This window comes from Typopeltis vanoorti, chromosome 17 (assembly GCF_054136105.1).
Source record: "Typopeltis vanoorti isolate ZY-2024b chromosome 17, IOZ_Tvanoo_1.0, whole genome shotgun sequence".
Taxonomy (NCBI): Eukaryota; Metazoa; Arthropoda; class Arachnida; order Uropygi; family Thelyphonidae; genus Typopeltis; species Typopeltis vanoorti.
Window position 1 is genome coordinate 35,810,465 of NC_143565.1, and position 13,536 is coordinate 35,824,000.

The following is a 13,536-nucleotide window of genomic DNA, read 5'->3' on the forward strand; positions in this document are numbered from 1 at the left end:
TACACCCCTTGAGGGTACATGGCAGGAATTTGATGATGATGATGATTTGTATCAAGGCACGTGCATAATACAAAAATTTAACATATTGGAATTCTCTTCAAGTATGCATACATTTTAAAACTAATGTCTGTATTCGCATCAGTTTTAAAAATGGGTATAAGACGATCGTTTCAAAGATATATTCATGTTATTGGTAAAACAGTAATAAGTTCTTATAATAATTATAGTACACACATCACAAATATTTGTTATTAATGAACATTTAACCAGTAATACAAATATCACTGATTTTAATAATTCTATACATGTTGCTGTTGATTAAAAATTAATTTTAACACATTCATGCTGGCGGTGTTCTACATGTGTTGCACTGACTGAGAGAACTTGCTTTCTATATGTATATCCCTTCCACATTGAGCAGGTGCATTTTCGCAAAAATCATACGGCATGTTAGTTGCAACTTTTTCAGCAGAATTTTATTTGTAAAATTAGCGTTTTTGAACTGTCTTAATTTTATTGAAAATCTCTAATGCAGTTCGAACTGATTTCAAGTTATACACATTATAAATCATTTGCTTTCTGTGCCCAATAACTGCATTATAAACAGGCATTATTATCACATTTTTGACTGAAAATTTGAAGGAGAATGTTGGCACAAATGTGTTTAGTGCTACAATGAAACTTTTGTTTGTGTTTATGCAGCATTGTGTGTGTGTGTGTGAGAGAGGTGCTTTTCATTATGTAGTCATTTTGATCCAGCGGTCTCTAATCATACTAATTAGCACTAAATTGCTGTATTGTGTTTAATGATACAATAAAACTACTTGTTTTTCTTGCTTCTGTATAGTGTATTTTTTACTGTCAGTAGGTCACCTGTCTTATCGATAAGCCGATGAGCTGCTGACGAGAGAGAGAAATTTATGTAATCAAAGTTAGATTCGTAGAAGGGTGGATAATTCTGATGATCTGAAATGATGTATATATTATTATGTAAAAAGTGTGTACTAATCATCAGTGAATAAAAGAAAATTTTTATAAAACAAAGCAAAATAGAAATAAAACATCGAAATAAATGCACATAACAAGCACAACAAATTGTACAAGATGATTTTGCTCATTCATCCACTCATATGCATTCAAGCCATGCCTAGATGAATCACCTGATCAACATTATTAGTTCATTGAATAGTTACTGAGCTATCAATGTATACAGCCATTAAATATCACAAATGTAAATTATTAATAATTCATATAACCATAGTGGATGTTAAAGGTCCATTATTTCAAAGCCTACGTGTGTGTGTGTGTGTGTGTGTGTGTGTAGAAACTTAAGAAGTTTTGAAATTTTGACCAGAGAGCTTATAAGGATGCAATCCTCGGCATCAGAGTTGCCTTAGCCTGCACGTCTTAAAAGAACACGAGCACTGTCCAAATCTGTATATTTGATAAAGACCTAACACTAGCCTAACAGCTGTTTCGAAGTGGATCTTTAATATCCAATTTTTATATGAATTAATAATTTAGATTTGTGATATAATATGTATCCTATAAGTTATTTGATCCACAGAAATACAATTTTATTAATACAGACCAGTATTTTACAATAAACGTTTATTAAAACCTACCAGTTTCGCCAGCAAACTGTCTGGCTTTTTCAAGGCATTACGAAGATGTGAAAGTAAATGCAGATTAAAAGGAACATAAAAAACGTTGTAAAACAAACTAGTATCTATGGTTACACGTTTCGCGTGACAGAGATGGCTTATTGTTCTTATTCATTATCACGCATGCGTGCTTTTTTTAGACTTGTAATGTGATTACTGGCTAGCTGTAGTTCAGATTGATTGAGAGAGAGGATCAAGTTTTTCCACGAACTGTTTAGAATTATACCCTGATTTCTGTTGAGGTTTCCACCGGTTGTTAGTACTATTGTGGCTTCCTTAAATACACGATGCCTGTAGTCGTCATCTAGATATGGCATGGAGCTGTTTTGCCAATCTATCGTGTGGTTAGACGTGCAGAAATGATGTGCTAAGCCTGAAGAGATGCTTCTGTTGTGGTTTACATCACCAACATGTTCTTTTTGTCTAATTTCTAAACTTCGTGAAGTTTGCCCGATGTAGGCAAGACCACAGGAGCAGGGAATGTAATATACTCCTGGATATTTGTAGAACGTAACTTTATCTTTTGGAGATTCTAAAACTTGTCTGATGTTGGTGGTTGGTTTGAAGACCACACTGATGTTATGGGCTCTTAGTATTCTTGCTATTTGATAAGAAATTGACTTGATGAAAGGTATCACTACAGTAGAAACGTGCTGACGGTGGGATTCTTCTTGTCTGGGGTTGTCATTGTATAGATATTTTTTGATGATGTTTTGAGGATATCCATTTTGTGATAATGTATTGGCTATTAGCGAGAGTTCATTCTGTGTATCCTCCTCTTCTGATATAAACTTTTTGGCTCTATGTTTCAACATGTGAATAATACTCAGTTTGTATGACTTGTGATGGTTTGAAGTATAGTGAAGATATCTTCCAGTATCTGTGGGCTTTCTGTAAATGGATAATTTGACACTATTAGGTTGTTTTTTTATCAAAATATCTAAAAAATGCAGTTGGTTGTTGTTTTCTACTTCCAGAGTGAATTTTATCTTGCTATGTATTGAGTTGATTTTATCTACAAACGATTTAAGGTTGTCTGAGCTGTCTTGCCATATGATGATTATATCATCCACATATCTCCACCATGTAGATGGTTTTGGAGAGATCGCAGTAGAAGAGGTAATAAACATCATCCAAGACATCTTTCCTCTAGACATCACACAGATGTTTAGACACTGCCTTCAATCTAATTTCTTCAAGTTTAACAACACCATATACCAACAATTAGAAGGCCTAGCAATGGGAAGCCCACTATCACCATCTTGTGCAGACCTTTTCATGGAAAAACTTGAAAAAGAAATTCTCTCTGCAATCTCTCTGAGACCATCTACATGGTGGAGATAACCAAGCCAAGCCTTCTGAACTATGCAGTGCAACCACTGTAAGACTTTTATACTACCATACTTCAGCATTTCTGGTCGAATATCATCTACTCCTGATGCCTTTCCACATTTCAAGCCTTTGATGGCTTTTTGGTTTGAAAAGATGTATATTTTATTTTTCTCCTTTAAAAATCAAATGGTAAAAAAATCCTCTACCGCATTTTCTTTTCCCAAACAGAGTAGGTGGCATGAATATGTATTCCTGACTGTATGCCTGTTGAATGTTTTTTACCACTGTGCTATCACTGCTTGTTTCATTTAGCAATTTTTCAAAGTAATTACTCCATACTTGAAGGATATCTTTTCTCCTGTTTTCATGTCACCTTTATCATCTCTAACTCCTTTTACAACACTCTTTCCTCCATTTCTAAGTTTCTAGAACAACCTCCAAAATATTTTGCCACCTTCTTGCTATTTATTATCTATGTTCTTGCCAAAGTCCTCCAATGACTTTTGTTTAGCTAGTTTTATACAGTGTTTGACTTTCTTACATTTGTCTGTATTCTCTAAGAGCACAAGCTGACTTATTTTCCAGGAACTTTTGATATGCTTTCTTCTTTTCCTTTGCCTCTTTAACTTCCTGTGTCCACCATGGAGTTCTGATTTTTCTATCCTTCCAGACAACCTCACCAGATGCCTCTTTGGATGAATTAATCAGGTTTTTCTTCAAGGCATGTCACTGAATCACCAAGGTTTGGTTCCTGTTCTCAAACTCTTGCATTTTTTTTTTTCCAATCATCGTTGTGTATTTTAGTCTACAGTTCACATCTGAGAGCTTCTCAACTTTTATTCTCTTTAAAACTTTCATGTTCTTCCTTTCAATATGAAATTCAATTTTATCCTGTTCAAGACTAAATAGTGAACACTTCCAATTTCAAATACTCTGTGCACTCTGGTGTCCTGCACCAGGGAGAAAACATCACTATCAACAATAACATAGTCAATGAGATGTTTCTCATTTCTTGCCTCTTTTCTCCATGTGAATTTGTGCACATTTTTATGTTGGAACATGTTGTTAGTAATAACCAGTCTATGTCCTGAGCAGAAATCCAACAGGTATTTGCCATTATCATTTCCTACTCTGCTATTTAGATCCTCAACAAGGACCAACTATTCCTTTTTCATTGTGTCAGTCGCTTTCTCTAAAGCCTCAAAAAATTCCTCCACTTCTACCTTAGTAGAACCTTCTGTGAGACCATAGGCACAAATAAGTCTCATTGTCCAGTTCCTCATTCTGATATTTGCCGACATCAGAATGTGATCCTGATATTTAAGAAGATATTTAACATTCAAGAAGATTAGCCTCGTATTTTGTGTTGAATACTATGGCTACTCCTTTTTTCTTTGATTGTCATTGCCTGAATATAACATTTTGTATTTATTGCTCAGAAAGATCTCACCAGTTTTTGTCTTTTTTTGTTTCAGTCACCACTATTATGTCAATCTGTACTCATCTAATTTCTCATCTAGCTCCATTTCTTTGCCATTCAGGCTTCTTATGTTGTAGTACCAATCTTTAACTCTGGTGATATTGAGTTGGGGTGTGTTTTCAGATTTGTTCCGGTAGCTGACTTTTCGCTGTTCGCCCTGGTCCCCTGGCGAAAACAATGGGGGGGGGGGGGGGGGGCGGGGGGGGGGCTTGTTTAACTGATGCCCCAGCAGGCATGAAATTTGGTCATGTTGTTTAAGCCAATAAGAATACAATTTGGTCGGCTAAATCCCAAATTGCGAACAACAGCTCTATACAAACAAAATAATCGACATAGCCAAAGCAGTTCAAGGAGCACATGGAAACATCTAAGACTCTTCAAAGAACAAGCCAACAGTAACAACATTCTCAAATACAGTTGTAGTAGTAGTAGTCCACCTTAGTCTGTTTGATTCTTCAATGAGCTAAAGGCATTCTTTGTAATCAGCAATATAATCTTTCTTTTTTTTTTTTTTTTTTTTTGCAGTTAGTCATTTTAGTAATAAATTATAAATTTGTTTTTTATTTAGTATAATTTGCTGTAATTTTAAATTTTATTTTCAAAATGAATGTTACTATCTTAAAAACTACAGTTCTCGTTAATTAACATTGAATTATTATTATTTTTTTCAATACTACAGGCAATTCGTGTATTCTTTCTTCTTCGAGATTTATCTTTAACCCTTCAGGGCGAACCAGAAACTCAGTTACCATTGACAAATGCATCTGCTTGCATAAAAGTTAATGATGTACTAGATTTGAGTAAGTTTCTTTCTTTATTGTTTTATACAGAGTATTAAAAATAAAAATCATCATTTAGAATTAAGGTACACCAACAATATTCCAGCACCATTGGTTCCAGAGCCTTACTGGATTAGTAGTTTTGTTGAACCTATGGAGGTCGCGTAATAATGATCATTCATTTACCTGTGACCCACTAATTATATCTTAATTATAACTCAAAATTTATAACTTAATTTACATTTAATTTACATATAATATTTAAGTGATTAAATGACATGGTGCAACTGCATATGGATTTGTGCTTGCTCTTGAGATCACTTTTGGAAACTGTCCCTTGCTTAGAAGCCCTAGCTAGGATTAAATAATTAAGCTAGCATTGCATGCATGCACACACGCACACACACAATGCACCTTAAGTGTTCTCATAATTTGGTCTGGAATAAAGTAGGTGCTGGATCATCTGGTACCAGGTAATTGGTGGCATACCTACACAATGAAACTGCACTTCCTCTGTGTATTTAATAACACAGTCCTCAACTGATGTCAGATTTTATAATCAAATTCCTACTATTTACTCTCAAGAGGAGTAAAGAGGATAACATAATATGCACTGTGTGTGCATATTATGTTATCCTAATAACATAATATGCACTGTGTGTGCACAAATTTGATTAGCACCCTCCCCTAGTGTGTGTGTGTGTGTGTGTACACACACACACACACACACACACACACACACACACTAGGTTATATATATAACCTCAGGTTTCAGATTATGAAGTATAATTACAGATTCTCTTTTACTGGTGAAAACAATTTTTCTTAAGGTTTTATAAATAAAATACATCAGGGCTCTTCATTTGTGTGCTTTACAAATTGTCTTACTTTTTCACTACTTTCTGAATCATATTAATTCATCATTGAATAATGATGCTGAAAAAATAATGAGAAATAATTATTATTCTTATTATCTGAGACCTCCAGGGAGTCAAGGACTCCTCGACGGAGGCTGTAAATTACCCAACCCAGCTATCATATCTACCCTTGAATTCATTCACACTAGATGCACTCACTACCCGTAAGGGCAAATTATTCCTCACTCACTGCTCTCTGGACGAAAAACCTAGCTCTTAATCCTTTCTTGACTGCAAATAAATTTAACTTCCATGGATGCCCCTGTGTTCTCACCCCACTTTCGATATAGTGAAAAATTTCATCAGTTGAAATGCTATAACACCCATTCAAAAGTTAATTCATTCTGTGTTCTTGAGACAGAAGAAAACTTTCCCTTTTAGCATTTTTTGAACATTTAAGTACAACAAATACCTAATTGAGTTTATCATTTCCAGTACTGTCCATTTAATCACACTATTAATCTATCAGCTATAAGATTTACCTTTGCTGAAAAATCCATGAGGTAATGAAGAAGTATTGAAATTAATGGGAATCAAAGCACTCATGGAAGACCTTATAAAGAGAAAGTGCAAGATGGCAGGACATATATTAAGAGGATCAGTAGGAACCTCTGGAAATACTGGAGAGAAAATTAGAGGAAAGAAGATCTGGTAGATCAAGAACTTCTTGGGTTGATGATTTAAATAAATGGATGGGTAACGAGCTATTGTGAGATGAAAAGAATGGCAGAGGATTGGACACTCTGGCATACCATGATTGCTAACCTCCCAATTGGAAAAGCTACTTAAGAAGAAAAATCCATTTTTAAAAATGACCACTCAAGTCTGACTGTTCTAGTTTACAACTTATATGAATTTCCAAAACAGATTGTCTGGTTTCTATATTTTTAATTTTTTCCTCCTTATCAATTACTTGTGTACTGATGCTCTTAGAACCCAACTGTCAGTCTTCATGAATCTCTCTGTGTGCAATTGTTCAACTACCTGGCAAGCAAGAAATTAATAATAATGACTGTCTTGTTGTCATTGGCAATTTATCTTCTGTAAATAGCACAGCGCTGATTAAATTAATAGGCATGAATAATGATACTGAAGTTTTTAAGGTAAGGTACATTCTGAAATGCCTTTAATGTAAGGGATGGAGATTCTACGTAAGTCATCTCTTCTTTTCCAATAGTTTGGAGTAAAAAAGTTTGTAATCATATCTATTATCAGTTGAACTCTTGAGAATAGTCATTTCTTTGTAGAAATCTTTCTGAAATAGTTTGGATGAGGAGCAGATGTGAGTTGTTGAAAGAAGGCACTTAATAATACTATACTTCTGGTAGCGGTGGGGAGCAGAAGTGTAATGGATATACTGACTTGAGAAGGAAGGTTTGCAAAAGACAGATTGATAAGAAACCATCTAATTCTCGTTTTTTTATAGGGACAGCTAAGAAAGATATAGTTCCATTTGATTCAAGTTCTGTACTGAATTTGATTCTGTGATGGTTCTTAAATTTTTCTAAGAAGACTTAGAGTTGCTCATGCAGTTTATTCAAAGTATCATTCATATAGCAAAGCCATAGGGAAGGTTTTGGATTAAACATGGGAATTTTTCCAATTGTTTCAAGTTAGCAATAATATGAGAAATTGGAGCCCATCACTATACCTTATTTCTTGAAAAAAAAAAAACTTTTCAGTTTAGCTAAAATATCCATTCATGAGACTAACCTAAAGGTTCCCATTTTTCCTGATGTGCCTGGAATTTGTATATACACATAAATTACTACCTGGTCACTGAATTCTAAACCCAAAGAATGCATTTCCACCCCTTTTCCAGATATATAACCATGCTCAGTGACATTCATATTTTCATCATGTTTTCATACAACTGAACTTAAGCACACACTCTCACCATTTCTTCAATGATGATCTAGTTTCCCTGACTTTGTGCTAGGTTTCACCCTCCCCCCACCGCAATAAATAATTTCTCCATGCTCCTGATACCAAATCCATCCATTCAAGTGCAGGCCTATTCCTCTTGCACAAGTCTTTTCTACCATCAGACTCTCTCCACACATCCAAAAACTTGCATCCATTTCTTCTACACAGCCTGTGCATTAAATCATTTGTTATCCTTAATTCTGTACTATCATATTTTGGTAAAAAACCAACAGTGTTTGCTCTCACTTCTTCCAACAGTCCTTTCATATCACCCCTTATCTTCTTTCTTATCATCACTATCATCTCTTAATTTTCTTTTTCTATTACATTTTTTATATCTTTAATTTTTGCCCTTAGGAAGCCTGAAGTAGTGACTCCATTGGCAACTGCAAATTCATGATTGAATTTCTGTACCATATTATTACCCCCCCCCCTTTTCTAATTGACTCACCTTGTTATTGTTATTATTCTTACAACTTTGGTGCTTTCTTGCTCTGGTTCTTTTTCATAATCTAAGTTTTTTTTAAAAAAATATTTCTCCACTTTTTTGTAATTCTTGGGTCGGTTTTCTGTTAGTTTATTTTAATTGGTATATTTCAAATGCCAAATTATCCTTGTTTATATTGTCAAGATCACCATCATCAAGTTCCTGCCATGTACCCTCAAAGGGTGTACAGGTATGATAGTACTACATGAAAAATTTACATCATTACTAACTTCCTATGTACAATTTTCCTCTAAATCCACATCAGTCTGTTACCTGTCAAGATTCCAACATTATCAGATCTTATATTTCTATCTTCTAAGGCACCTTTTTACTGTATCATTCCACCTATATCTTGGTATTCCTATGGGTCTTTTTCCTGCAAACCTGGCAGAAAACACCTGTTTTGTTAATCTTTCCTCCCTCTCATTCTGTTTAAGTGACCATACCATCCGAGATTAGACTCTGCTAATGCACTCCTGAATGCTGCCAATATAAAGTTCTTTCCTAATATTCTCATTTTTAATATGATATTGGCATTGATGCCATCTGTTCATGCATCAAATCTTTCTCAGGACTCTCATATCCGTGGCCTCTGGTCTTTGGTCAAGTGTTTTACTTCTGAACCAGCTCTCAGATCCATAAGTTAAAATCGGTTTGAACACACAGCTAATTTAGTGTTCTGACTAATTTCTCTCTTATTCCATATGAATTTATTCATTTGACTTCTTACCATACCCGCTTTGTTGATTCTGTTGCCTATTTCCATATTTAATTTACCATCTTCACTAAAAATCGTGCCTAAGTAGCTGAAATGTTTCACTTGTTCTATAGGTTCTCCATTCACAATGCAGTTGATATTTGCAATGATTCTGAACATTTTCATTGTCCATCTTGTTATTGCTGATCTTCATACCATATCTATAACAACAGTTACTCAATTTAGTCAGGGAATCTTGCAGATGTAGTGGAATTATTTAGAAGTATAACGTAGTCCACATAAATCAAAGAGCTCATATATTCATTTTGATATCAGGTTTAATACCACTTTCCTTCATAATGTGATCCATATAGATAATGAATAACAGAGGGGATAAAGTACATCCTTGTCTGACACTACATTTAATATTAAACCATCTTCCTGTCCTTCCTTCAATACTAACTGCTGACTTGCAACTCGAATAAAGACTAAGTATTGCTTGATATAATGCCCCCTTGACACTATATAACTGTAGTGTATTGAATAGCTTCTCTCTTGGCACCCTGTCATATGCTGTTTCCAGATCAACAACTGACAGCCTCTATTTGGCCTGAATCCAGCTTGTTCTTCACCAAGCTTTTCTTCTACAATCCTTCTCAACTGTTTCTCAAGTATACTTAAATAAATTTTACCAGGAACGCTCAGTAGAGAAGTACCCATGATTCTCACATTCAATTTTTTTTTCCCTTTTTATATTTTATATATGGATACTATGAGAGCTCTACTCCAATCATCGGGAATTCGTCCCTCTCTCCAGGCCTTCAGAACTATGCAGTGCAGGCACGCAAGACTTTTATACCACCATACTTCAGCATTTCTGGTTGAATATCATCTACTCCTGCTGCCTTTCCACATTTCAAGCCTTTGATGGCTTTCTCTACTTCAAGTATGGATATGTATTCCTGAGTGTATGCCTGTTGAGTGTTTTTTACCACTGTGCTATCACTGCTTGTTTCATTTAGCAATTTCTCGAAGTAATTACTCCATAATTCAAGGATATCTTTTTCTCCAGTTTTCATGTCACCTTTATCATCTGTAACTTCTTTTACCGCACTCTTTCCTCCATTTCTAAGCTGCTTCAACATCCTCCAGAATATTTTGCTGCCTTCTTGATATTTATTTTCTATGTTCTTGCCAAAGTCCTCCCATGACTTTTGTTTAGCTAGTTTTACACAGTGTTTGGCTTTCTTACAAGCTGACTTATTTGCCAGGAACTTTTGATATGCTTTCTTCTTTTCCTTCACTGCCTCTTTAACTTCCTGTGTCCACTATGGAGTTCTGATTTTTCTATCCTTGCAGACAACCTTACCACATGCCTCTCTGGCTGAATCAATCAAGGTTTTCTTCAAGGCTTGCCACTGAATCTCCAAGGTTTGGCTGCTGTTCTCAAACTCTTTCATTTTTTCTTGAATAATGTTTGTGTATTTTAGTCTACAGTTCAAATCTTAGTGCTACTCAATCTTTATTTACTTTAAAACTTTGTTATATGTTCTTCTTTTCAATATGAAATTCAGTTTTATCCTGCTCAAGACTACATGGTGATCACTTCTAATTTCAAATCCTCTGTACACTCTGGTGTCCTGCACCAGGGAGAAAACATCACAGTAACATAGTCAATGAGATGTTTCTTATTCCTTGCCTCTTCTCTCCATGTGAATTTGTTTACATTTTTATGTTGGAACATGGTGTTTGCAATAAGCAGTCCATGTCCTAAGCAGAAATACAACAGGTTTTTCCCATTATTATTAGCTTTGCTTTTTTCTCCAAATTTTCCCAAAACATTTTTGTATGTCTGACAATCATTTCCTACTCTGCTATTTAGATCCCTAACAAGGACCAACTTTTCATTTTTCATAGTGTGAATTGCTTTCTCTAAAGCCTTAAATTCCTCCACTTCTACCTTAGTAGAACCATCTGTGGGACCCACATCACTCTACTTGAGACTGCCTGCCATTCAAGAAGATTAGCCATGTATTTAGTGTTGAATACTATGGCTACTCCTTTTCCTTAATTGTCTGAATATAACATTTTGTATTTATAGCTTAGAAAGATCTTACCAGTTGTCTTTTTTTTTTGTTTCAGTTCCCCCCTATTATGTCGATCTGATACTTATCTAATTCCTCATATAGCTTCATTTCTTTGCCATTCAGGCTTCTTATGTTAACAGTACCAATCTTGAACTCTGATGTTGAGTTGGGGTGTGTTTTAGGATTTTTTTCCAGTAGCTGACTTTTAGCTGTTTGCCTTGGTTCCCTTGGGAAAACAACGGGAGGGTGTCTTTGTTTAACTGGGCGGTAGTGCCCCAGCTGACACAAAATTCTGTCATGTTGTACCGTCATTTTATATTTTGGTTTAAGCCAATACAAATACAATTTTGTCTGCTAAATTCCTAATTGCCAGCTCAGCCTCGTTCGTTCAGTATCCAGGTAGATACCTAACAGGGTGAACTATGAGAAAGTGAGGATTGAACATTAGGTCAGAAGCCCTGATCGGTTCTCCACATTCCTTTAAAGGCTATGGAGGTCACATCTCAGTTATTCAGCTTTGACCCTTAAGCATCCCCTTAATTTGTGAAGATCATCTGACATAAAATTTGTGAGAAAAAAATTTGCATTTCACTTCTGAACGCTACTCAATTCTGATTCATTTTTATCCTATTTAAAACTGAATGATCACTTATTTTAAATTCCCTGTATATTGTGAAATGTGGAGATATTTAAAATAGCATAAATTATATATTTAGTTTAATCCTTTATCCATATGTAAGCAAAGAAAGTTTGCTCCTGAAGTATCTTCAGGACTGGGGCAACTCATGGCAAAGGTGACCGAACTTCACATCACTTGCCTTAGTGTCCCATAATGCAAAGCACATCTCCTTGCAGACATGTATAATTCTGTACATTATGGGAAGGGACACCACGTCGGTTTCGACCTTTATAGAGGTCTCTTCAGTGGGAGCCAGACCAAGAGGTGATACAGAGGTTGAAGCAATGCAGGAATCATATTTACCTATTCAAATTGCCAAAAGGTGTCACACCTTATTATTAAATTACTCTGGATTAGAGAAAGATGTTGGAAGTTTTTCCCACTTGGTCAGTCCTGAAGATACTTCAGGTGTGAACTTTGTTTGCTTACACTTGGATAAAGGATTAAACTAAATATATAATTTATAGTCTAACCAAGTGGGAAAAAAAACTTCCAACATCTTTCTCTAATCCAGAGTAATTTAATAATAAGGTGTGACACTTTTTGGCAACTCATATATGGAAATATGACTTCCGTATTGTTTCAATGTTGGTATCACTTCTGGATCTGGCTCCCACTGAAGAGACCTCAATAAAGGTCGAAACCAGTCTGGGTAGTGACCCTTCTCGTAACATAGCATTATACATGTCTGCAAGGAGATGTGCTTTGCATAATTGGATACTAAGGCAAATGATGTGAAGTTTGTCCACCTTTGCCATGAGTTGCCCCAGTCCTGAAAATACTTCAGGCACAACCTTTGTTTGCTTACACTTGGATAAAGAATTAAACTAAATATATAATTGCCTCCTGGTTGGCCGAGCAATTAGCATATCCGCTCTCCAGCTAAATGGCTGCAGGTTCGAATCCTGCTTTTGGCATGGATGTTTGTGATGGTCTGTGGAAATGCTAGTGGTGGTGGCTGGTGATAGATGGCATTGGTGTAGTTTGTGGAGACAGAGAGATGTAGAGTAGGTGTCTTCCCTCAATGAGTCTTTGGACTCCCAGGAGGTGTCACGTAATAATAATAATTTATAGTCTAACCAAGTGGGAAAAAACTTCCAATGAAATAGCATAGTCCAGAAGTTCCTAAACTTTTGCAGTTTGCATCACCTCTAGGCTAAAAAAATAAGTTTTATTCATTAAATAGTTAGGTCAAAACTACTAAATATTTGTCCTAAAAAACTTAGTAGCCATTAAAAAAATAATACATAATAATAGTTCATTGTTGCACTCTATAGTGCAGTGCTACACAGTAGGAAACCACTAGCATAGTCAATAAGACTTATTGACTGTTTTTTTCCATACATGCAGTATGGAAAAAAATCACTTTTTTTCCTGCCATTCTGATTAACAGAATGGTAGAAGTAATGAAACATGGCAGTTTTCAATATCAGACTGAAGAGAATATGCACACAAAAAATTGTGTTGCTGAGTTACTCTTAAGATGAG

The 13,536-nt window shown here is 35.3% G+C and overlaps 1 protein-coding gene across 3 annotated transcripts in view; it reads left to right on the plus strand.

Annotated features, from left to right (window-relative positions):
* The window catches only part of ema (C-type lectin domain containing ema), a 335,572-nt gene that overhangs the window by 232,977 nt on the left and 89,059 nt on the right, over window positions 1–13,536 (plus strand). For all 3 annotated transcript variants that reach the window (XM_090407474.1, XM_090407476.1, XM_090407475.1), the window contains exon 19: window positions 5,156–5,276. In XM_090407474.1, the coding sequence (XP_090263600.1) occupies window positions 5,156–5,276 (121 nt within the window). The remainder of the gene's footprint in view (window positions 1–5,155; window positions 5,277–13,536) is intronic.